We start from the raw sequence: 23,834 nt of genomic DNA, 5'->3' as shown, positions 1-23,834 counted from the left end.
GGGTCTCGCTGGGGTGCCTGGCCAGACTGGGTGAGGGGCTGAGGGCTGTTTGCAGGCTGGCCACAGCCCCTTCAGGGTGGGGGTCCCTGCGGGGGTGCCTGGGTGAGGGGCTGATGGCTGTTTGCAGGCTGGCCAAGCCCCCCAGCAAGGACCCTCACCCCATGAGGGTGTGGCCAGCCTGGGTGAGGGGCTGAGGGCTGTTTGCAGGCTGGCCACAGCCCCTTCAGTGTGGGGGTCCCTACGGGGGTGCCTGGGTGAGGGGCTGATGGCTGTTTGCAATCTGGCCACAGCCCCCAACCACCCAAGGCTGGCTGGAAGCAGGTATCTGGGATTTATTTATCTTCTATAATTGAAACTTTGTTGCCTTGAGCAGAGCCCACAGCCAGCCAGGGCAGGGGGGAAGCTTGGCTTCCTCCATCGCCGGGGAAACCAAGCCTCCTGCTTGCTCCAGCTCCATGGCTGCCGGATGCCATCTTGGTTGGGTTAATTTGCATATACTAGTTCTGATGTCTGGTGGGCATGGCTTAAGGCGTAGCGAAAGTATGGTCAATTTGCATGTTTGTCTTTTATTAGTGTAGATGGGGGAAGATGAAAAATTTTGGAAACAAGAGTAATAATACTAAAATGCTGTTTAAAAGAGATTAATGGGAATACAATATGCAGGATAGCGGGGAAGTAGATGAGACAAGGAGGACATCCTTTTTGGAGTTGCTGTAAAATTGGGAATCTTATCTAATAAAAGAGAAACATGCAAATTGTCCATACCTCCGCTACACTCACAAGCCACGTCCACAAGCCATGCCCACCAGCCAATCAGAACTACTATATGCAAATTAACCCAACCAAGATGGCGTCCGGCAGCCATGGAGCTGGAGCAAGCAGGAGGCTTGGTTGCCCCGGCGATGGAGGAAGCCAAGCTTCCCGCCTGCCCTGGCTGGCTGTGGGCTCTGCTCAAGGCAACAAAGTTTCAATTACAGAAGATAAATAAATCCCAGATACCTGCTTCCAGCCAGCCTTGGGTGGCTAGGGGCTGTGGCCAGATTGCAAACAGCCATCAGCCCCTCACCCAGGCACCCCCGCAGGGACCCCCACCCTGAAGGGGCTGTGGCCAGCCTGCAAACAGCCCTCAGCCCCTCACCCAGTCTGGCCAGGCACCCCAGCGAGACCCAAACCCTGATCTGGGGCACCCTTCAGGGCAAACCAGCCAGCCCCCACCCAAAGCACCAGGCCTCTATCCTATATAATAAAAGGGTAATATGCAAATTGACCCTAACAGCAGAACGACTGGGAATGACTGGTCACTATGACACAGACTGACCACCAGGAGGCAGACACTCAGTGCAGGAGCTGCCCCCTGGTGGTCAGTGCGCTCCCACAGGGGGAGCTCTGCTCAGCCATAAGCCAGGCTGACGGCTGCCAGTACAGCGGTGGTGGTGGTGGGAGCCTCTCCCGCCTCCTCAGTAGCGCTAAGGATATCCGACTGCAGCTTAGGCCTGCTCCCCGCTGGCAAGTGGACATCCCCCGAGGGCTACCAGGCTGCCAGAGGGATGTCTGACTGCCAGCTTGGGCCCGATCCCCCAGGAAGTGGGCCTAAGCCAGCAGGTGAACATCCTCCGAGGGGTCCCAGACTGCAAGAGGGCATAGGCCGGGCTGAGGGACCACCTCCCCCCCCCAAGTACACAAATTTTTGTGCACCGGGCCTCTAGTTCCATATAATAAAAGGGTAATATGCAAATTAACCAAACGACAGAATGACTGGTTGTTATGATGCACATTGACCACCAGGGGCAAACGCCCAATGCAGGAGCTGGCCCCTGGTGGTTAGTACGTTCCCACAAGGGTAGTGCTACTCAGCCAGAAGCCCAGAAGCCAGGCTCACGGCTGGCAAGTGCAGCGGCAGTGGCAGGAGCCTCTCCCGCCTCTGCGGCGTGCTAAGGGTGTCCTACTCATGGCTCCCAGACTGTGAGAGGGCACAGGCTGGGCTGAGGGCCACCCCAGTGCAGAAATCTCGTGCACCAGGCCTCTAGTGTTCTATATAGGGTATAGAGAGTTAAAACTTCTTGACTGTTTGACCTACTTTTCCCACCTTCTCTTCCGTTTTTCAAAGGCACTGATCTCCCTACACAGGCTGTTTAGTTAGGACTTATTTGCATGAAATAGGAAACCTGACAACAGTTCCTTAACCAGTGAAATAGTCCCGAACAGGACTCCATGAAGTCATCAAGAACCCAAGTTCTCCTCTCATTAGTTCTCCACCCACAGTGCATCTCTCATAGCATAGTGGTGGCTGCCTGGTATTTCCATTCCAGGAGGAAGGAACAAGAGGAGGTCTGCTTTTTTTTTTTTAATCCAAGGATATTTTTCCACTGATTTTTAGAGAGTGGAAGGGAGGGAGGGAGGGGAAGAGAGAGAGAAATATTGATGTGAGAAAGACACATCAATTGGTTGCCTCCCACATGTGCCCTGACCCTGGCCAGGGGAATGAACTTGCAGCCCAGGTAGGTGTTCTCGACCAGGAATTGAACCTGCAACCCCTCAGTGCGCAGGCCAGTACTGTAACCACTGAGCAACACCAGCCAGGGCGAGGAGGTCTGCTTTTTACTTGGAAAGGATTCTTCCTCTCCTCTCCTTTCACTGGGAATGTGAGGAGGGAGCATGGTCTAAGGCAAGGGTGGGCAACCCCTGGCACACGTGTCAAACATGGCATGCCAGTAACTTTTGCTGGCATGCGAAACCCTCTCATAATCTTCCATTTACAATTTTTGTGAACATTTGAATGACTTAAATGTTAAATTACAAGGAACTGGCAAGACACTTGATGTTATGTTTGGTTACATAAAGGCTTTTAAAAAGAAACTGGAAGTCTTTAAGAGGGATGTGGATAGTGAGAGATTTAGATATTTCCCAAACCTCAAGAGGCACATCAAAGACCGCCCAAAAGATGACAGAACAGACTGTCAAAGCCTTCAAACGCTGTTTTAAAACATCATCGAGTCAACTATTGAGCAGTTCTTCTCAAGATTTGCGAAATTCAGAGAACTGGAAGAGACGGCAAAATTCATGAGGTTTCCAGACAGCATGAAACTGGAGGAACTGAACTTACAAATGTTTTCATGGATAGACATGGCTGACTTTGAAATGCAGTTGATTGAATTTCAGAGTAGCTCAATTTGGAAACAGAAATTTATTGACCTTAGAGTTGACTTGGAAAACATTGAAAAAAAGCAATTAGAGACAGGAGTACCAGAGAGAAGTGTCGAAAACGAACTATTGAGGACTTGGAATGCCATTCCAGAAAATTTTTTCTGTTTAAAAAACTTTGCAACAGCGTTACTCTCCATGTTTTCATCCACATACACTTGTGAATCTTTGTTCTCAGTGATGAATTTTGTTAAGTCTCGTAATAGGAGTAGCCTGATGGATGAAAGTAGTAGCTTGTGCATATCTCTGAAGGTCACGAAATATAAACCTGATGTAAAATTTCTGTCATCAGTGATGCAGCAGCAAAAGTCCCACTGATAATATCAAATGGAGTCATGAAGTTTTCTGTCGGACTATCAGTGTACATGTATACATTAAAAAATAAATGTATTTTTCATCATCATATACTGTGTTTTTGTCGCTAGAATGAATTTTATTATTTCTTCAAGGTTCTTCACATACGTACACCTTATGAGATATCAAGTAGGCATAACATGTTCTCAAAAAATTAGGGTAGGCACACAGAAGAATTTTGAGTCAGAGATTTTGCTGGTTTTGGCACGCACTCACAAAAAGGTTGCCCACCCCTGGTCTAAGGACTCACAGTGTTGTGACTTGGCTATAATCTCATTAATAACTTAATACTTCAGTATCATTAGTTGTTTTAACTTCAAAGCCCTGGGGTTTTCAGGACAGATGATATAATGAAATTCCAGGATATTCATTTACTCACGTAATCACTGACATTTAAACTCAAGTCTCTCCCGTTAAAAACAATGACAACAGCACCTTCCCTGGACTCCATTTCCCCTCTGGTTACTGCCGTCTCTCTCCCCGCATCTCTCCACGGCTGACCTTCTCCCAGCGTCTCCCCACAGCTGACCTTCTCCCACCATCTCTCTCCACGGCTGACCTTCTCCCACCGTCTTCCTACGGCTGACCTTCTCCCACCGTCTCCCTATGGCTGACCTTCTCCCACCATCTCTCCACGGCTGACCTTCTCCCACCATCTCTCCACGGCTGACCTTCTCCCACCGTCTCTCCCCACGGCTGACCTTCTCCCACCGTCTCCCCACGGCTGACCTTCTCCCACCATCTCTCCACGGATGACCTTCTCCCACCGTCTCCCCACGGCTGACCTTCTCCCACCGTCTCCCCACGGCTGAACTTCTCCCATCATCACTCCACGGCTGACCTACTCCCACCGTCTCTCTCCACGGCTGACCTTCTCCCACTGTCTCCCCACAGCTGACCGTCTTCCACCGTCTCTCTCCACGGCTGACCTTCTCCCACCGTCTCCCCACAGCTGACCTTCTCCCACCATCTCCTCACGGCTGAACTTCTCCCACCGTCTCCCCACGGCTGACCTTCTCCCACCATCTCTCTCCACGGCTGACCTTCTCCCACCGTCTCTCTCCACGGCTGACCTTCTCCCACCGTCTCCCCACGGCTGACCTTCTCCCACCGTCTCTCCACGGCTGAACTCGGGAGCTTGATGTACTCGCTGTCTCTCTCTCTTGCCCATCCACTCACTTCTAATCTGACCTTCCCCTCCATCCACCACAGCAGTCTGATGCTCCGGGACCCTCTGAGTCCTCTTCTTACTCCATCTGCCCCTTCTCGACACACTTGCTTCCCTTGCTGTCAGTTTCCTGGTTTTCCTCCGCCTCCAGGGTCTCCCTCGCAGAGATCGCTACAGATGGCTGTGACCTGCTAACACTTCTCAAAGCTCAAGCCCTAGACCACCTTTTCTTCTCATTTTCTAACTTTTGTTGAAGAAATCTTATCCATTTATATGCCAATAACTCCCATATTGACATTTCCTTCCCAGACCTCCCCTCTGAGCTCCAGGCTGTGTATCCAACTGTGTATCTCCATCTCCACATGGCTCCTCAAATACAACACACCCGTCCGGTGGGAGCTCATGACCTTCACCCACCCAGGCCCGTGTTTGCTGTCTCGGGGAGTGGGGCTGAGCTCACTGATCATGAGACCTAGAGGTGGTTTTGACACTCTCTTCCTCTTAGTTCTGCCTCCTCTAGTGCCCAGTACGTTAGCAACACCTTCTTCTCTCTCTCAGGTCCACCCACATCTCTGCATCCATGCTCCCCTCCTCATCCAGTTTAACACCTCATCCTGCCTGGTCCCCCTCCTCCCCCTTCTCTACCTCGTCTCTCTCCCCCACTGCAACCACAATGACCTTTGGAAAATGCAGGTCTCATCAAGCAACTTGGCTGCTGAAACCTTCGATGACTTGCCACAGCCTGCAGCAGACAAATCACACTCTGCCTACCTCTTAGCTCCGGCTTGAACCGACCACACCTGGCGTCCTCTGCTCCCCGCTTCCTCACTGACTTTCTGGGAATGGAAGCCCCCCTCCTGGTGAGGACACTCCAACCAATGGAGCCACCTGGGCAGGGCCTCACTCACGTTCAGCCTCAGGCTCCAGTGCAGCTGTTCACCTGGTGTGACGCTCTTCTCCCTCTGTGCACCCTCGGTTGCCTAGGTAACTGCTGCTGCCAGATGCCGGGTCACTTCATCTCGGCGGCCTTCCCTGACCCTTGAGACGGAACCAGATCTCCCTGTTCCACTCTCGCAGCACCCAGTTCCTCCTCGTAGAAATCAGCGCCCTTTGTATTTTGTTACATAATGATGTGGCTCATGTCTGTCTTGCCCACTAACATGCCAGTTCCATGAGGGCCGTACCTATGTTTATTATTCTTATCATTTTATCCTCAAAGCCTTGGGCAGTGCGATAAAAATTTGTTGAACGAACGAACAAAGACGTAAACAAATGAAGGTCATAGAGACTTGCCCAAGGTCAAGATGAGAAATAGCCAGGAACTCTGGTTTTCAGCTCAGATCACCAGCCTTCTCAGCAAGGAGCTTGTCCGGGATGCCCTGCATCACGGGGACCGAGCAACTTCCCAGCCCATCACGTCTAATTTCTCAGCCCTCGCCTTGCCTATGGTTACGTTTATTCAGCAGGACAGTGCTGTAAGTATGGTCATTTTTCTTTTCCCCATGCTACACGTGCTATCTTGTAGTCTATTTTGAGGGGGGTATTATGAGAAACCAGGCCACTGTTTAAAACATGTAAAGATTCCTGAGGTTCTCAGAAGAGATATGAGGTGTCATTCATGAAGAGCAATTTTGTCCCTTGCACTAGAATTTTCTGTGTAAAGGAAAAAATGCTCTCAATTTTCAAAGCTGCTATCTGCAGAAGAGCATCCTATTACGTGGGCTAGTCATCGTCATATTCCCAGGATGATACACCTTCTCTTGCAAGTATAAAAGGCAGAGGCCACTTGGCTTTTTGGAAGTGCCCTGTGTGATAAAAGCCACGCAAAATGGCCAGTGGTGGTTCTATTTATAAGACAAGTTGTTTATCCCTGAAGAAGTTTGAAGATGTGGTTCTCAAGGGTGTTTGTGCTGTGGATGAAAATGGACTCGTTGTGTTTGAACTCCCCTTGCTCACGTCAGTGACCCCCACCTTCAGCCAACCCCGGTTATAAGCAGCCACGCTCCCCCGTGGGCTGTAGGCGGCATAAGCAACCAGGCCAGCCGAGCCGGACTCCCGGTAAGCTGTCTGAGCCCTCTCTCTGGGGTTCCTTTCCACTGCCCACCTCGGGGTGGGAGACCAGCTTTACTTACCTGGTGTGGTGTGAACCTGCTGTGTATAAAGTGCATTGCTCAGTTTTGGGGTTTTTAAGATGGGTTTGGGGTGCTTTTTTGTTTATTGTGTAAGATTTCACTTTTTTTGGAGATAACAAGGTGCATTTTTTAAAAAGATAAAATGGTCTGCTCACATTTGGGAGGTTGTGCTCATCATCACTTTGCTTATCATTGTACAAGGTTCTAACTTTTGTGGACCCCCCTAAGCTCATCAACTGGATTTGGAATTCTTATTTGCAAATGAATCTGGAGAAGAAGAGGGCCGTAAAATTCAAGTGGATCAGGATGCTACTTCTTCTTCCTTGTCTCCCTTTTAAAATGGCTCTTTTTTTATTCTGCATTTGTTCTCTCTCTCTTCCTCCTTCCTTCCCTCTCTACCTCCCTCCCTCCCTCCCTCCCTCAGTGTGACCATTGCATTTCCCCTCATCCGTCCTCTCACTCAGCCGCAGTCCACCATGCCCAAAGCGTTCCTGCTGCTGTCTGCGGCCCTGGTGCTCCTCGGGCCTGTGCATGGAGCCACACTGAGAAACCAAGACACATGGAAGCCACTCAGCAACCCCAGGAACCGAGACCTGGTAAGCACGCCGGCCGTGCTGGGCTGCGGTGTGACGGCTGTGTCTCGGGATCTGTGTGCGCTGAACTCTGCCAGAGCAGTGCACAGAAGGCTACCCAGGCTGGGAGGAGGCCCCCAGGCTGGGAGGAGGCCCCCGGGCTGGGAGGAGGCCCCCGGGCCCAGACCAGCGCTCTGCTGGCCTGGCGGCTGGCCTCCCGTTGCTCCTGCAGCCGATCTACACCTGCTTCTGTGAGCACACAGAGCACATGCCTGTGTAAGTGGTCTTCTGTGCACACCGATAACCTATAACAACATAGGATTAAAACAAGCAAATGGCGCTGTGCACAGCTTCTCTGCATTGATCCACTTCCTGAAGGAAAGCTGAAAAGTCCATGTCGGACAAAAATGATTTCAGAAGACGATGGCCGGGGTCTTGTTTTCAGAGAGGAGGCACCAGGCCATGGATTCAATATGACCTCTGACCTTGGTATGCAGAGATGGCTCACAAGGCCCCTCTGGCTGGTGCTGTTAAGTAGTTGCTGTTCCTCGCGGGATTTCCACCAAGAACGGTGGCGAGTGAGCTTGTGTGGGGCTGAAATGTCAGAGAGGGGGCGGGCGGGGCCAGGGCGGGGCCCGGGGCGGGAAGAAGTGGCCAAAGCTTGTACTTCTCCTCCTGAGTTCCCACCTCCTGCCTCCTAGGTGAGCTCCCCAATCAATTCAGGGGGAAATATTCACCTGTGAGTCTTTTGGGTGTTTAATTTATATGTGGCAATGGAACATTTTCTTTCTCTGTCCAGTTTTTCAGAACCCTTCAGGCGTATTTTAAGGGAAGAGGTCTTGACCTTGAAAGGTTTCCAAATACTTTCTCCACAAATGAGACCCCCAGACCCCTCTCTGTGCAGTCAGAGCTCATCGCCTCTGCCTTTGCCGAGTTCCAAGAGCGGAGAAACCCCTTTCCCCGCGGCCTCCAAGGCTGACGGCTTCTCCTGAGAGCAGGTGAGAGGCCCCCTTCCTCCCAGACAGGTGGCTCGCTCGTGAAGAGGTTTGGAAAGCAGTTATTTGAAAAATGATTTTATTTCCCCACAGAAATACGTGCTTGCTAGTAGCTTAGAAGCTACTCATCTCTGGTAATATTTGGATGTGGTTCAGTATTTCATGTCTGTTTTAAGGAGGAATGACAGTTATGACATTTTAAGCATAGTTTTGTGGGAAGAGATATAGTAAAATGATAGGACTATCACTCTTAATAGGATGGTTACATCTAGTGGAATACCACTCACTTTGCCTGTATCCTTTTCCCCCCAGACCCGGTCAGATAGCTGAGTTGTGTGGAAAATCATAAAGAAATATGTGAAATTGTGCAGTTGGATTAAATAGAAAGTAAAGTTTAAAAATAGTTCCTTTTAGAAGAAAGTGATAAGCATATATTTGATCTTGAACATCCTCACCTAGAGGAAATAAAGTAAAATATTAAAGATGATTTTTTTCTCATAGGAAAAAGGTTAGAAGTATATTATGTTTAATATTTGAATTTTATTATTCTTGTTACTGTAGCATTCCTACCAAATGAGTACCCATCATTTAAAAAAATAGGTATGGTGCATTCCAGGGAGCTACATTATGATTCTAGTCTATTAGCTTGCTTTTCGTTCGGCTGAATAATTACGATTCCGTTCCCTATAATAAAGGGAACTAAATCGTAATTAAAATCTCCTCCTCTTCTTCCACCAGGTAGGAATGAAACTGTGAGGAAGCGTGCCGCCGTTGCATTTTATTGTGCATGTGAAAGGCTTTTGCTTATCGATTCTTGTAAATGTGATGATTTAAAAAAAAATAATGATGTTATTTTAAAAAGAAGATGCAACTTGCCATGTGGTATATGCACTTGAAACCTCTCCTGCGTGAGAAAATAAAATAGAATAAACAGAAAGAGGTTAAGAGGCGTCCCCTTAACTGTTTCTCATACGTGGGCCCTAGGCCAGCGGTCGCCAACCGGTGGTCCGCGGACCACTGATCGTCCCTGAGGTCCCAAATTGCAGGTGCTACCCTCCAGCTCACAGACCGTGTCAAAGAAAATGTCAAAGACACGCTTTCTGTGAGCGTGGAGTGAGGTGCTGTTTGGGGGCGGGGCCCGGAGAAAGCACCTACTGGGTGCGATGGTGACATAATGGGACTCGCATGACTGGTGGGGGAAGAAGCAAAGGGTCTGGGTCAGAGAGGACTCCATCATCAGCTCGCCTTTCCTGGCAGCTGATTAGAAAGTGAGGACGAAAAGAGTTTTTGCTGGAAGATGCTGATCTTTGAGTCTTTGTGCTAATGGTACCGAATTCATTTTCTGTTTCATTAGAGCATTTTCTTGTTCTTGCAGGTATCTGGCTATTTTTACACCACAGATGAAGCCGCTCATCAGAAAAAGTCAATCATGGTCATTGTTAACCCCCTTCCCTGCCCCCACTTTTGTCAGTTTGTAATGGTTTTATTCTGTATTTCCAGATTTACATATAAACAGCCTGACCTTTGGGACCTCTGTGACTTATGTGCATACTTTGCTGTTTTTTCCACTTTATAACCATAAATGTCAATGTAGAGCACCGCATATAATTGCAAGTTATCAAAGCACCCTCAAGTCAGGAGAAATGACTAAATTAAGTTTCCTTTGAGCTTGTCTTATATGTGTATATATCGCTTTTAACAATCAAGACTTTCATTAGAAAGGGATGTTGCTCGTTTTTACTTTAGTTCAGCAGTGGGCAAACGTTCGGCTGTTCTATCCGGCCAGCGGAGCCGAAAGAGCGGAGGGTTCTCTTGCTCTCCACTCCGCTCCTTCACCAGCAGCAGTGTTAACATGGCAACGTCGGGAAACACGGCCACAGCTCCTTCTTCTGAGTCCAGTTTAAGAACCCATCGTGGCCCTCGAGTCAAAAAGTTTGCCCACCCCTGCTTTAGTTCATTATATGTACTAGGGATTTGGGTTTAAAATTGGTCTTTTTTCTGGGAGGAAGACACACTCGCACGTTCAGCACATGCTGTTGAAAGAACTCCCAGTCCTAGTTTCATACCCAGGAGGATCAGTGATAAATATCCACAGTTAAGTTGAAATAGAAAGCAAAGGATCATGGGATTCTAGAATTGCTGGGGTCCCTGGGAGAGGCTCTCTGCCACTGTGCTCAGCGGGTGGATGTTGTGCTGCACCAAGTATCCTAGCCTGCCTCTGCCTCTCCCACACACACCCCCCTCAAGAGGGAGGGCAGAAGGCCGGAGGGGCGGGGGTGGGGTAGGTGGACGTGGGCAAAGGGGGGCGGTAGAGAGAAAGAGTCTGCTTGGAGTGATGGGCGCACCATGTCGTGGGCAGATGATGTTTTATTGAGTTGTACACTTGAAACCTGTTCTGTCTTGTGAACCAATTTAAAAAGGGGGGGAGGGGGCGTAGAAACTGGTGTTGGTGACAAGCAAGCCTCTCCTCTCCTCCCACTTGGGCAGGTTATTGCTGATTCTCGGATCCTCACTGGGAGTCACTCCCTTTCCTGTATCTGTATGGAGAGCTGCATCGTTTCCTCTGTGGTTCCTGCAAGAGGAACCTGGTACTAGAAGCAAAAAAGCGGTGTCCTGCTAACATGAGTCTGTACATTCCAAGGTCGTTTCTGTGCATGATGACTGATACTGAATTCCACGGGGAGCATTTATGCAAGAGCAGACCCCGTGTCTGGGTGAGCATGCTCTGTTGCAATGAGCTGTGTGTGTGTGTGTGTGTGTCTGTTTTCCCCGTTTTACATCTCCAGTACCTAGCACAGTGCCAAGCATGCAGCCGGCATTCAAGAAATACTGGTTGAGTTGAAATAAATGTGTGCTCTTCTGCTACTGTCCACACAGTAACGGAAGCTGGTTCTAGTTAATGCTGAGGATATTTTTTCCACTTAGAATATATAAGTAATCATGGATGAGCATAAATTGTTAGCCTGTTCAGATCCACGGTGGAGTGGCAGGGAGCATCCCACCCCGTCCAGCTCCACCCGAGTACGCGTGGCTGCTTTCCCCTCTCCTCTCGCCACCCCTGCTTGGGGTGTCGTGACCCCCACACAGGGAAGCTCCTCAGCTTAAGGCCTTTGAAAAGGAAGAGCATCCACGTGGGACTTTCCACTACGAGCTTGCCAAGTCTCAGGGCAGGGGCAGCCTCCTTCGGAAAATTCCTCACAATCAGCAGGTGGCGGATGGTGAAAGGCCTGCTCTCCACAGGGCCTGGGGTGTCTTAATGGTGATGCTGCTGGTAGTGGGGGAGGTCGGGTCTTCACCGAGTGTGGCCAGTTAGCACACCTGGTCCCAGACACTAAGTTAGTAGTCTCCCCATGGCTGCCCTATTATGTTGACAACCAACACCTCCCTACACATTCTTAAAGCCCACTGGGGGCCCGGCCGGCGTTGCTCAGTGGTTGAGCATCGACCTATGAACCAGGAGGTCACAGTTCAACTCCCCGTGAAGGCACATGGTTACCGGCTTGATCCCCAATAGGGGGCATGCAGGAGGCAGCCGATCAGTGATTCTCTCTCATCATTGATGTTTCTATCTCTCTCTCCCTCTCCCTTCCTCTCTGAAATCAATACAAATGTATTAAAAATAAGATAAAATAAAAGCCCACTGGGGGAGTGATCTCGCTCTTGGCTGAGAGCCATTGCTAGGAAAACAGCAGACGTGTAGCGTTCCCGCCAATGGAAATGAATGTTCTGCAGGTGATCGCGGCCCTCCAGGGGTCCTTGACCGTCTCTCAGCACCGTCTCTGATCCTCTTCGATGAGCACCCTGCTCCCCATCCCTAGGACATGGCCTGCTGTCCCCTCTCCCAGGTCTAGGGCGGTTAAGAGCTGCTAAGGGTGTGAGGTTTTACCTTACTTGCAAGCTACATGCTACCCTGCTGCAGTTTCACAGATGTTGGCAGACACCTGAGACTTCTGGGGTAGCAGGCAGCGTGAGGTTCCTGTTCCCCTTGGTTCTCCTTCTCTCTCAGGTATCTGGGCCCTGGCGCTGGCTCCAGGTGGATGCACAAGTGGGTTTGTGCACAGCGGAGGAACTCCACACTCAGGAAACCCCCACTCTTATAAGGAGGCCACCAGCAAAACAGCTCAACCTTTGCCCGGGAGAGACCTTGTTTTTGTTATACAGGATGGAAAACAAACTTGCCCTCTGCCCCAGAGGGAGTCAATGTCTCTCTCTTTCAAGGGTGTTTGCAACGAATACCCTTGAAAAGCTAGCCCAGCATGAGAACTGTCACAGCTTTCACAGAGAAGTGCAAGAGCCATGGAACAATCGTCTCCCCAGAAGGGTCACACCCCATTCTGCGCCCCCCCCCCCCCAGCACCTTGACAAGGAGAAAGGATGGAGTCATCCCCTCCCTGTACTCCCTGTTGTCGTGGCACACATTCAGTTGTCTGCTTTCTTCCGAATTTCCATTTGACTCTCAAAAATCGAGTCTGCAAGTCTAAAAAGTTTTTTCTTGCTATTTTCATTGCTGCCATAGGCATTCCCCTTTATCCAAGGCACTGTGGGTGCCCTCTGACTCGCCAGGGGACACGCCACGGGGAAGCGGAGGAAGGAAAGCAGATTCACGTCATACAGGCGTTTTGCAGCAGAAAGACTATCCTTGCACGCCTTGCTCCCCGCTCCCGAGTCCCCACAACGTGAGTCTATAGCTTCGCAACTGTTGCCCCCATACCCCAGGCAGCCGATAACGCACAAGCCGGCCACGCCCGCTAGACCTCAGGAGAGCACTCTGCTCACCAGGCGCCCATCGGTCCTCCTCTGATGCCCTTCTCCTCTTCCCGGGCAGTTGGGGCTGGAGACTTCTGACTTGCGCTGGGTGCGGTTCCCTGGTGCCCGGGGAAAGCCAGGCGAGAATCCCCGGGCAGTGGCTGCGGGCTGCCTTAACGCAGCCTTCCCTGAGCTCCCATCCTTCACGCCCAGCTCAGCCCCCGAGGATGGCGCACCAGAAGGGGTGCAGTCCAAGCCCAAGGAGAGCAGGAGGTGAAGGCCAGTTCCGTGGAGGAGGCGGCCCATCCTCTCATCCCAAGCGTGGGGTTGGAGTCAGACAGACCGGGCTCCAAGCCCTGGCCCCGCTCCTGACCCGCCGCGGGCCTCCGGCGCTGGGCTAAGGGCGTCCGTGTTTAGGAATCATTTTCCGAGGATGTGCGTGCCCTGCAGGCGGCCTGCTGGACGGGGCCTCAGTGCCTGGGCATGCACCACGCAGGGGACTGCCAGGAGCCCGGGGCGGGGTAGGGCTGGAGGGGACGGAGCCCACATGCAGGTGGGAGGGTCTGTGCAAGAGGGCGCGGCCCTGCGCCGCCCATCCGAGGGGAGAAGGCCGGATTGACACTCAACCCGAGGGTTTAGCTTTCCGCCACAGCGAAGATCAAATTAAACAAACATTCAGAAGAGGAAATAGATTGGGAGCATCTTTTTCTTTTCTTTTTTTTAAGGGGTTTACCTTTTCTTAATTTTTAAAAATATTTTATTGATTTTTTTACAGAGAGGAAGGGAGAGGGATAGTCAGAGACATCGATCAGCCGCCTCCTGCACGCCCCCCACTGGGGATGCGCCCGCTACCCAGGTACATGCCCTTGATCGGATTCGAACCCGGGACCCTTCCGTCCGCAGGCCGACGCTCTATCCACCGAGCAACACCGGCCAGGACGGCTGGGAGCATCTCCATGCAGGATTGCGGGAAATGATCCAGTGAGAGAAATCTCTTTAAGGCCCTGTTTGTTGTCCCCCCCCCCCCCTTCCCCCCACCATCACCTAATAATAAGCGGGAGACTTGAACCAGGCGCAGGCCAGGGCAGAGCGCAAGGAGGGTCCCGCCGGAAGGTCCCTCCTGAAAAGCCCGCCGGAAGGGAAGGTCCGCCGGCGCCGTCCGGAAGGAGTGGGGCCAAACGCTCGCCGGAACCCGAGCTCGGCGGCTGCGGCGCGGGCCGGGCCCGTTTCCCAGTCGGACGCCGCGTCCCGGCTCCCGGCTCCCGGCTCCCGGCTCCCGGCTCCCGGCTCCCGGCTCCCGGCTCCCGGCTCCCGGCTCCCGGCTCCCGGCTCCCGGCGTCCGGCGCGGGGTCGGGCGGGGAGGTGCTCCCCGTTGGGTTCTTTCCGGCTCCGGGGCCGCCTGCCGGGCCTGGCCGACATGTCGGGGTTCAGCCCCGAGCTCATCGACTACCTGGAGGGGAAGATCTCCTTCGAGGAGTTCGAGAGGCGGAGGGAAGAGAGGAAGGCCCGCGAGAAGAAAGTGAGGAGACGCGGGGCTGGGGGCCGCGCCGTCCTGAGGCTGAGAGACTTGGGGGCCCGGACCCCTTCTCTAGGCTGGCGGGCCGGGGACTCCCCTCCCTGCCCAGCTCCTCAACACCCACCGCGGGCTTTGTCCCGGTTGGAAGCTCTTCTCCGTCCCTCTGGCCGGACTTCTGGTTCCTGGGGGCGGCGCGGCGGGCGGTCCAGGGGGTTCCGTGGGGGGGGGGGGCGTCCACCGTCCAGGGGGGCCGTCCGGCGTCCAGGGGGGCCGTGGTGGGGGCCGTCCGTGGGGGCAGCGGGGCCAGAGGGCCTGGTGCTGGCCTTGCTCTGCCGCCCAGTGTTGGTGTGCCTTCCGGTCGGCGGCTCACCTCGCTTCTTTAGGGCTCAGTTTCTCTGTTTTTATTATTATTTTTTTAAATGGCACACACTGGCCTGTTTTTTAAAACACATTTTTATTGACTTCAGAGAGGAAGGGAGAGGGGGAGAGAGAGACACCCATGGGAGAGAACCCCTGTGGGCTGCCTCCTGCACGCGCCCGCCGGGGATGGAGCCCGCACCCGGCCTGCGCCCCCACCGTGACCTCCGGGGTCACAGGTCAGCGCTCAGCCCCGAGCGTGTCGGCCGGGCAGTTTCTCTATTTTAAACGGAGGGATTTGCGGTCCCGTTTCTGAGGGGTCTCCCCATGGTGTGATGTAATCTTCCACACAAAAAAAAACACGTGAATTTTCGTGTCTAACAGAACCTTCGCTCCTACGTATGTTTCATACTTAGGAAGAAATACCTGAATTTTCCGTATGTTCTCATTGACGACGTCTGGGGGAAATAGAATGGCACCTCTTGACGTTATTGGTCGATTCTTTCCTAACTCAGGCAACGAGTAGCGCCGTCTGTTTTCATTCCCAAAGCTAGGCCGCCGCGGGCAGATGCGTAGGAACCCCGCGCTCTGTTGTTATTATTGTTTCACAGACCGAGCCGCGCGCACCCCGGACGCTTTGAGGGCTCTGGGGGTTAGTGTCCACCGCCCTGCGGGCCCGCTCGGGTTTCCGTGCACAGGGTGAGGCAAAGGCCCCTTCTCAGCTGGAGAGAGCTCGCCCGCCTCAGCTTGGGGAATCACTAATTAATTTCCAATCGCAGGCCCTTCAGGGGAAAGGCAGGCCGCCGGCTGAAGAAAACGCAAGCGACGCTGGAGCCCCGTCGTCCTCGGGAACCGACCCCGCCAAAGCCCAGGACAACGACGCCAACGAGGGTGCGTCCGATCGCGATCGCGGCCCTGGTGAAAGGCTAAGGGCGCCCCGTGGCCCGCCGGTCCGCTCAGTGGGCAGTGTCGGCCTGGGACGGGGGTCCGGCTCCGGGCAAGGGCGTGGCCCCCGGGGCCAAGCTCAGCCGCTAGTGGGGGGCCTGCGGGAGCAGCCAGTCCGTGACCCTCTCTCGTCACTGATGGTGCTCTTCCTGCCTCTCCTTCCTCTCTGAAGTCAATTTAAAAACGTGTGTGTGTGTGTGTGTGTGTATGTATTTTAAAGAGTAGTACCTAGTTTAGCAAAAACATTTTTCATTGAGTGGCATTCTGTTGTGGGTTTCCTGGCTTATTGGGAGCATAGTGCCCATACTAGGTGCTCAGTAAATACTGAGTTACTGAATATGGGTTATTTTTGTGGAGAAATGTTTCAAATTGACATCAGTGTTTGGGAGCCTTTTTAGATTGATTTTTTTAATTCCCATATAAAAGAAGTATGTCAGGTTATTTTTCGTTTCTAAAATAATAATACTATTTTAATATGAAATAGTACTGCGCTCATGTTGGGGTCAGATAATTATTCTAAATGCATGTAAGTAACAACGCCTTTCACCCCCAGAGTAGCACTAAGGCAAGCGTTACTAACCCCTTTTTACAGTGAGGGACTTGAGGTGCATAGGACTTCAGTGCCCAAGGTTACTCATCTAGTGATGGATGGAGGGGAAGTTTGACACCAGACAGCCTGGCTCTAGAAGCCTCACCTAGAATCACTGTGCTGTCCCACCTGGTCCTGTCCCACCTGGTCCTGTCCCACCTGGCCCTGTCCCACATGGTCCTGTCCCACCTGCTCCTGTCCCACCTGGCCCTGTCCCACCTGCTCCTGTCCCACCTGGCCCTGTCCCACATGGTCCTGTCCCACCTGCTCCTGTCCCACCTGGCCCTGTCCCACCTGGCCCTGTCCCACATGGTCCTGTCCCACCTGCTCCTGTCCCACCTGGCTCTGTCCCACATGGTCCTGTCCCACCTGGTCCTGTCCCACCTGGCCCTGTCCCACATGGCCCTGTCCCACCTGCTCCTGTCCCACCTGGCCCTGTCCCACATGGTCCTGTCCCACCTGCTCCTGTCCCACCTGGCTCTGTCCCACATGGTCCTGTCCCACCTGGTCCTGTCCCACCTGGCCCTGTCCCACATGGCCCTGTCCCACCTGCTCCTGTCCCACCTGGTCCTGTCCCACAGGGTCCTGTCCCACATGGTCCTGTCCCACCTGCTCCTGTCCCACCTGGTCCTGTCCCACAGGGTCCTGTCCCACCTGGCCCTGTCTCACCTGGTCCTGTCCCACCTGCTCCTGTCCCACCTGGTCCTGTCCCACAGGGTCCTATCCCACCTGGCCCTGTCCCACCTGGCCCTGTCCCACCTGGCCCTGTCCCACCTGGCCCTGTCCCACCTGGCCCTGTCCCACCTGGTCCTGTCCCACCTGGACCTGTCCCACCTGGTCCTGTCCCACCTGGACCTGTCCCACCTGGTCCTGTCCCACCTGGCCCTGTCCCACCTGGCCCTGTCCCACCTGGTCCTGTCCCACCTGGACCTGTCCCACCTGGTCCTGTCCCACCTGGCCCTGTCCCACCTGGCCCTGTCCCACCTGGCCCTGTCCCATCTGGCCCTGTCCCACCTGGTCCTGTCCCACCTGGCCCTGTCCCACCTGCTTCTAGACCAGCAGGCTTACTTAGTTCTTAGGTCTATGTCTTAAAATTATTTTTTCCCCTCTCTGCTTTTAACTGTTACTGTGTACACTTCTGATTTCCCATTTAATTTTACTTAGGTGAGGCCCACAGGATGAGTAGGCAATTCTACAGAGTAAAGCACCTGGCTTTATGACAGCTTTCTTTCTTGGGTTGTTTTTGGGGAGTGCTCATTTGTCTGTTATTTTTTTTTTATGTTTTTTTTTGTTTTGTTTTGTTTTGTTTTTTTCTCAAGTTTGCTGGGATAGAAATTTGTTTTTCAAAAATACTGGTTTTTTTTGGTTTTGCTTTCACTACTGAATGTTCTAAAGCTTCCCCACCCCCTTTCCCCCAATCTCAATGTGTCTTTCTTCAGGAGAAACATCAGATGGAGTTAGTAAGTCAGTTCACAAGGTCTTTGCTTTCATGCTTGGAGAGAATGAAGATGAGGAGGAGGAGGAAGAAGAGGAGGAGGAGGAGGAGGAGGAGGAAGAAACACCTGAGCAGCCCACTGCCGGAGATGTCTTTGTGTTGGAGATGGTGCTCAATCGTGAAACCAAGAAAATGATGAAAGTAAATTCTCACGTAATTTGGTAATAGAAACAATGTAAAAATGTGACATTGGAAAAGAATGAAAACTGTAAGAAAGGGAAAATCTGTGAGGCAACTACTGTTACTGGTTTCTTGTGTTTCATTTAGAGATTTTTAAAATGTAAAACCTTAATTATTTCATGTGTTAAAGTGTACCATAGTTTTGCTATTAAAAGGTCCATGTTGATATTTTTTACAACTTCAATCTGAGTATACAGATTTGAAAGGAGGATCTTTAGAATTGCACCATAGAAGTCCCCTGGCATATACCTTTATTTTGCAGCATCCAGCTCTCCATTTGTTACTTATTCTATGTAGTAATATAAGTAATTTTTGATCACTTTGGTTTTGCTTTCTTTAAATATTTTACTGTGTTTTGAACTTTTTATTGTAGGGAATTTTGTTGTTTTTTGTTTTGTTTTAATTATTTGAGGTGCTTATTTTGGATAATAACATAGAATAATTTCTTATTTTCTGTGATTGAATTTAGCCATTTGGTCCTTAGGTCTGAGTGTAGATTGAAACGTTTTAAAGAAGAATTTCGGTTTTGTTATGGTCTGTACTTATTAATGTGGTTGGACTGGAAACCTAAGACATGACTGTATTTTAACCAGAATGTCCTTTTCATTCTGTGCAGGAGAAGAGGCCTCGGAGCAAACTCCCCAGAGCTCTGAGAGGGCTCATGGGTGAAGCCAACATCCGCTTTGCTCGGGGAGAACATGAAGAGGCGATTTTGATGTGCATGGAAATCATCAGACAAGGTGCTTCCGTGGGGATTGCTGACGGTGCAGTTTTCCTTAGCAAAGGGGGCTTTCATGAGGGGAGCCTGGTGAGAGTTAGGGGTGTTCATGAAACTACACTTTGCTTAGAGAAGAGAATGCTTGAAAAATGCCAAAGTGTGAAAATATAATAAAGCAGATATAATCTAGTGTTTATTTTAAATTCCATTAAGTAGTTTATATAATTCCAATAGAGTTATTTAAGTAGTTTCTATATTAGAAGAAGTATCCATACAAAATTTGATGTCAGCTCAAGCCTCTTGCCTCAGCCAATGGAATTTTTTCTGTTTAATTCATTCTAGCTCCCCTGGCTTATGAGCCATTCTCTACTCTGGCCATGATATATGAGGACCAAGGTGACATGGAGAAGTCACTGCAGTTTGAGTTGATTGCTGCACATTTAAATCCTAGTGACACTGAAGAATGGGTTAGATTGGCAGAAATGTCTCTGGAACAAGACAATATTAAGCAGGCAATTTTTTGCTACACAAAAGGTAATTAAAACGTTTTCTCATTTTTTATAAAATGTTACATAATCGATTTCCTGATAATTATGCTTGCTATTTTGGGGTGATGTTAGTTGAAATTTGCTAGTATTCCTTGTATTCTGTTATATCAGAGGTATTTGGAGTTCATCTGTTTTCATGTTTATCAGCAACTTTATATTATGAGCTAATACTGCACAAGTTAGTACAAGAATAGAATGTTTATCTTCCCACCAAGATCAAGCTTGGTTCTATGCTGTTCCTTGAGGGCTCATGTCAGACTGGAGTGACCAGATGAAGGTTAATACGATTCAAGTTCAGTCTGGTCTTAGGTCAAATCTCACTGAGAGTTCATGTAAAGGTAGATTTCTTCCCCAACAACCAGCTCAGTTACGTAGGCGAATTAGTTTATTAAATTTTCCAAAGAGAAGATGGGTCACACCAGGTACCATAACTCCATTTGAAGATTAATCTATCTTTTTTTCTCTTTAGCTCTTAAATATGAACCTACGAATGTTCGTTATCTGTGGGAGCGATCAAGCCTTTATGAGCAGATGGGAGATCATAAAATGGCAATGGATGGCTATAGGCGCATCTTAAACCTTTTGTCTCCATCTGATGGAGACCGGTTTATGCAGTTGGCTAGAGATATGGCAAAGTAAGTTGGAGTGAAATGTATATAAATGCTGTTCTTAATCATCATTGTTTAGAAATCTACTTCTTATTGAGGTTTTGCTTCTTGTATTTTCTAATCTGCTTACATGGAGAGGTAGGTTGGGGTTTTTGGTGTGTTTTTCCCCCCAATCCAACTGTGTGATTGTTTAGAAAAATGTGTATATACAGTTACCTTTCAAGTGCTTGGAAGGTTAAAAAGGAGCACGTTTTGAAAGGGTGACTAGGCTCCCAGCTTTCCATAACTTTTTTGAAGTTACATACATTTGCAGTAATATTCTTTTAAACTATTGCAGATGTGCTAATGAAATGTTTGTGATCTGGAATCTACTGAATCGCTTTATCTTGAGCTAATAGAACATTTTAAGATGCAAAATTTTCTTTATAGTTAGCGTCTACTACTGACTTGGCATATATTTTATTCTAAAATATTATGTCCAACTGCATTTACTTCTCTGACATGCTGTACAGCAAAACAAAGCAGGAAACATTTTGGCTAAGTGATTCCTTGTGGTGTGCTTTCTATTCTAGAGACACCTATGATAGTATTTCAGTCTAGCATTAACCATCTTCATATGGGTATCTTAGGGTTAACCTGTTAATTCCACAGCCGTTGTCATGCAGGTGCTTACCTGTGAATTCACCCTGTGCTCCCAAGGATGGATTATGTAGGCATACTGGAAGCATTTTAGGAAATTGGTTAAGGCAAGGCACAGCCCTAAATTGATCCTTGACGTATATGAGAGCATTGAGGATCTTCCTAGGCATTTTGTTATGAATTAGATCTCTAGCTGTCACAAGTGCTCGCCCAGTAAGCTTCTGCTTTATGAATTACTAGTACATTTGTTTTCCTCTTTGTATTTTATACTTTTCTTGGGACAGGGTGATGATGAACAGTTCTGCCATTGCCTCAGAGGTCTTTGCTAAAGGGAAATCTTGTTACTATAACTTTTGATTGATGAAGCTTTCTCTCAGTCTCTACTTCCCTACCAGAAATATTTGTTAAATATAAATTACTCTGGGGGGTCCCTCAGCCTGGCCTGTGCCCTCTCCCAGTCTGGGACCCCTTAAGGGATGTCCACCTGCTAGCTTAGGTCCACTCCTCGGGGGGGGATCGGGCCTAAGCTGGCAGTCAGACATCCCTCTGGCAGCCCGGGAGCCCTCAGGGGATGTCCACTTGCCAGCGGGGAGTCATAGTGACCAGTCCTTCCCAGTCGTTCTGCTATTAGGGTCAATTTGCATATTATCCTTTCATTATATAGGAAAGAGGCCTGGTGCACAGGTGGGGCTAGCTGGTTTGCCCTGAAGGGTGTCCCGGATCAGGGTTGGGGTCCCGCTGGGGTGCCTGGCCAGCCTGGGTGAGGGGCTGATGGCCGTTTTCAGGCTGGCCACGCCCCCCAGCTACCCAAGCTCCCAGCCTCTCCTTTTTTTCTTTTTCTTTTTTTTTTTTTTTTTTTTGCTGGGCTGGAAGCAGGTATCTGGGATTTATTTATCTTCTATAATTGAAACTTTGTAGCCTTGAGCAGAGCCCAGGTCTGGCCAGGGCAGGCGGGAAGCTTGGCTTCCTCCATCGCTGGGGCAACCAGAGCCTCCTGCTCACTCCAGCTCCATGGCCGCCGCCATCTTAGTTGGGCTAATTTGCATACTCACTCCTGATTGGCTGGTGGGCCTGGCTTGTGGGTGTAGCAGTGATGGAGTGATGGTTAGTTTGCATCTTTCTCTTTTTTTAGTGTAGATGTGTTAGGCACTGTACAAGCACCAGGAGATCCAGTATTAGATGAGTTTTAACCCTTTGCGGTCGTATGTCTACTCTCAGCCACCAAAGCTTTTTTACTGTTCCGGTCATATGTCTGCTCTCAGCCACCACAGCAAGGAACCGTACGAATCTTAACTCTATTCATTCATGTATCAGTTCATAATTTCTCTGAAAGCTCTTAAGTGTCTAAGCGACCTTGTCACGAACCAAAACATTTCCCCGACAAATCGGAGATATCGAAACTCACTATAAACAAACGCGGTCGTTCCACGCTCGCCATGCAAAACACCGTGGCGAGTCCGTCGCCTTTTGAGAGTGAAGAAATCGACAAGCTTCGGAGATACTTCGCAGAATTTCAAATAAAGCGTTACAAATTACGTTTAACTGTAATTAGGCATTCTCGCTTGTTAAGATATTTCAAAATAATACTCCACAATGGCAAAAAGAAAGTTATCGAAAGAAGTGTACTGCGAATCTGAAAGTCACGATGAAGAGTTTTATTTTGGCACCTTGAACACTGACTCTGACGTAGAAAGTGATAACGTTTGTAGTGATTCTACTAGCAGTGACGTAGTTCCAAAAAAGAATTAATAAACCTTGTTTATCCTTCATAATCTTGCATGTTATGTATCACTGCTCTTTCAATGGAAATTAATTCCGACCAGTACGACACCCATGTCCAAATTTAATACGACCGCAAAGGGTTAACATTCCCTGCCCTTGTAGAGTTTACATTCTAGTTGGGGGACATAGGCAGTGATCAAATGAACAACTAACTGTATGGTTTGTGAGGTGTTGATAAGTAATATGAAGAAAACCAAAGCAGGGAAGGGGATAGGGAGTTGAGGAATAGGAGTGTGTCATTTTAATAGGGTGATTGGAGGAGGATTCATTTCCTATGTTATGGTCTCCCTGACCTGAGAGTGAGCTGAAGGTGGTATGGGAGCAGACGGTAGGGAAGAGTGTCACCGGCCAGGGAAATGATGAGAAGAGAAGCAGTCGTCTTTAAAATCAGAGTCAGAGCTGATGCAGAGAAAGATGTCCAGTGTCGGTGTAACATGTCAGGATTGCTGACCGGGCCGCTGGAGGCTAGTAGTCACTCATTTAGAATGAGTCCAGTCAGCATGGGCAGCTGGTGGTGGAGAGCAGGTACGTTTGGAGTAACAAGCAGGTATACTAATATTTGGAGTTTTATCATATGATTTTAATAAAGGGAGAGAAGGGCGGAGTATTAAGGAGATGCGCAGGAAGTAATTGCAGTGCTGGACCACGGAGAACGAGGGGAGTGAGGGCCGGAAGGTGCAGAGCCTGTGAGGCGGGGTAGGACCAATGCTGTGTAGAGCCCCTGGAGGGAGGAGAGTTGGTGAGTGGATGGTGTGGGAGCGGTGGGAGAGAGGTATTGACATTGACGTCGTTATGCTGTCATTGGATATCTTTCTCTGAATCAGCTCTGATTCTGATGTTAAAGATTGCTTCCCTTCTCAACTTTTAAGAAAATGAAAATCAGCTACAGGGCCTAAGCAAATAAATGAATTTTATAATCTATCCTTCTGTCATTTACCCTTTTAGGAGTTACTATGAAGCCAATGATGTTACCTCAGCTATTAATGTAATTCAAGAAGCTTTCTCCAAACACCAGGGCCTAGTCTCTATGGAGGATGTTAACATAGGAGCTGAACTGTACATTTCTAACAAACAGTATGACAAAGCTCTGGAGGTAGGGACATGTGTCTCTCTTTAGGTTTGAAACTCATTTCTGTGTTCTAGAAATTTTTACAAATAGACAGTTTCTCATTTTAGTTATATATGTTACTTATGTGCGAAATTATGTAAAGAAATAGGTATGGAAACATTTCTGATTCTATACTGATTCCATATGAAATATAAAATGTAGTTGTCACCTGGTAAAAGGT

General features: G+C 49.7%; 2 protein-coding genes across 2 annotated transcripts in view; both read left to right on the top strand.

Annotated features, from left to right (window-relative positions):
* Nucleotides 1–7,020: 7,020 nt before the first annotated feature.
* On the top strand, nt 7,021–10,061 carry C7H2orf66 (chromosome 7 C2orf66 homolog). The gene is made up of 3 exons (XM_059702655.1): nt 7,021–7,451; nt 8,227–8,425; nt 9,798–10,061. Exons 1-2 carry the CDS (start codon nt 7,332–7,334, stop codon nt 8,404–8,406), a joined length of 300 nt encoding a protein of 99 aa, XP_059558638.1. The 5' UTR covers nt 7,021–7,331; the 3' UTR covers nt 8,407–8,425; nt 9,798–10,061.
* Nucleotides 10,062–14,420: 4,359 nt separating this feature from the next.
* Nucleotides 14,421–23,834, top strand: part of GTF3C3 (general transcription factor IIIC subunit 3) — a 29,589-nt gene continuing 20,175 nt past the window's right edge. Inside the window, 7 exon segments of the mRNA XM_059702656.1 lie at nt 14,421–14,687; nt 15,821–15,932; nt 18,015–18,211; nt 18,867–18,990; nt 19,311–19,502; nt 19,986–20,151; nt 23,491–23,638. Coding sequence (XP_059558639.1) covers nt 14,586–14,687; nt 15,821–15,932; nt 18,015–18,211; nt 18,867–18,990; nt 19,311–19,502; nt 19,986–20,151; nt 23,491–23,638 — 1,041 coding nt within the window. The 5' untranslated portion in view covers nt 14,421–14,585.

The sequence above is a fragment of the Myotis daubentonii genome, chromosome 7 (assembly GCF_963259705.1).
Source record: "Myotis daubentonii chromosome 7, mMyoDau2.1, whole genome shotgun sequence".
NCBI classification, from domain to species: Eukaryota; Metazoa; Chordata; class Mammalia; order Chiroptera; family Vespertilionidae; genus Myotis; species Myotis daubentonii.
The sequence above is the reverse complement of the archived record's forward strand: the minus strand, read 5'-3'. Positions and strand labels throughout refer to the sequence as shown.

Bases quoted from the DNA above. Each gene is read 5' to 3' on its own strand.
- C7H2orf66 (XM_059702655.1), top strand. From the start codon at position 7,332: ATGCCCAAAGCGTTCCTGCTGCTGTCTGCGGCCCTGGTGCTCCTCGGG. The intron at 7,452-8,226 runs GTAAGCACGCCG...TTCTCTGTCCAG, and splicing joins ACCCCAGGAACCGAGACCTG to TTTTTCAGAACCCTTCAGGC.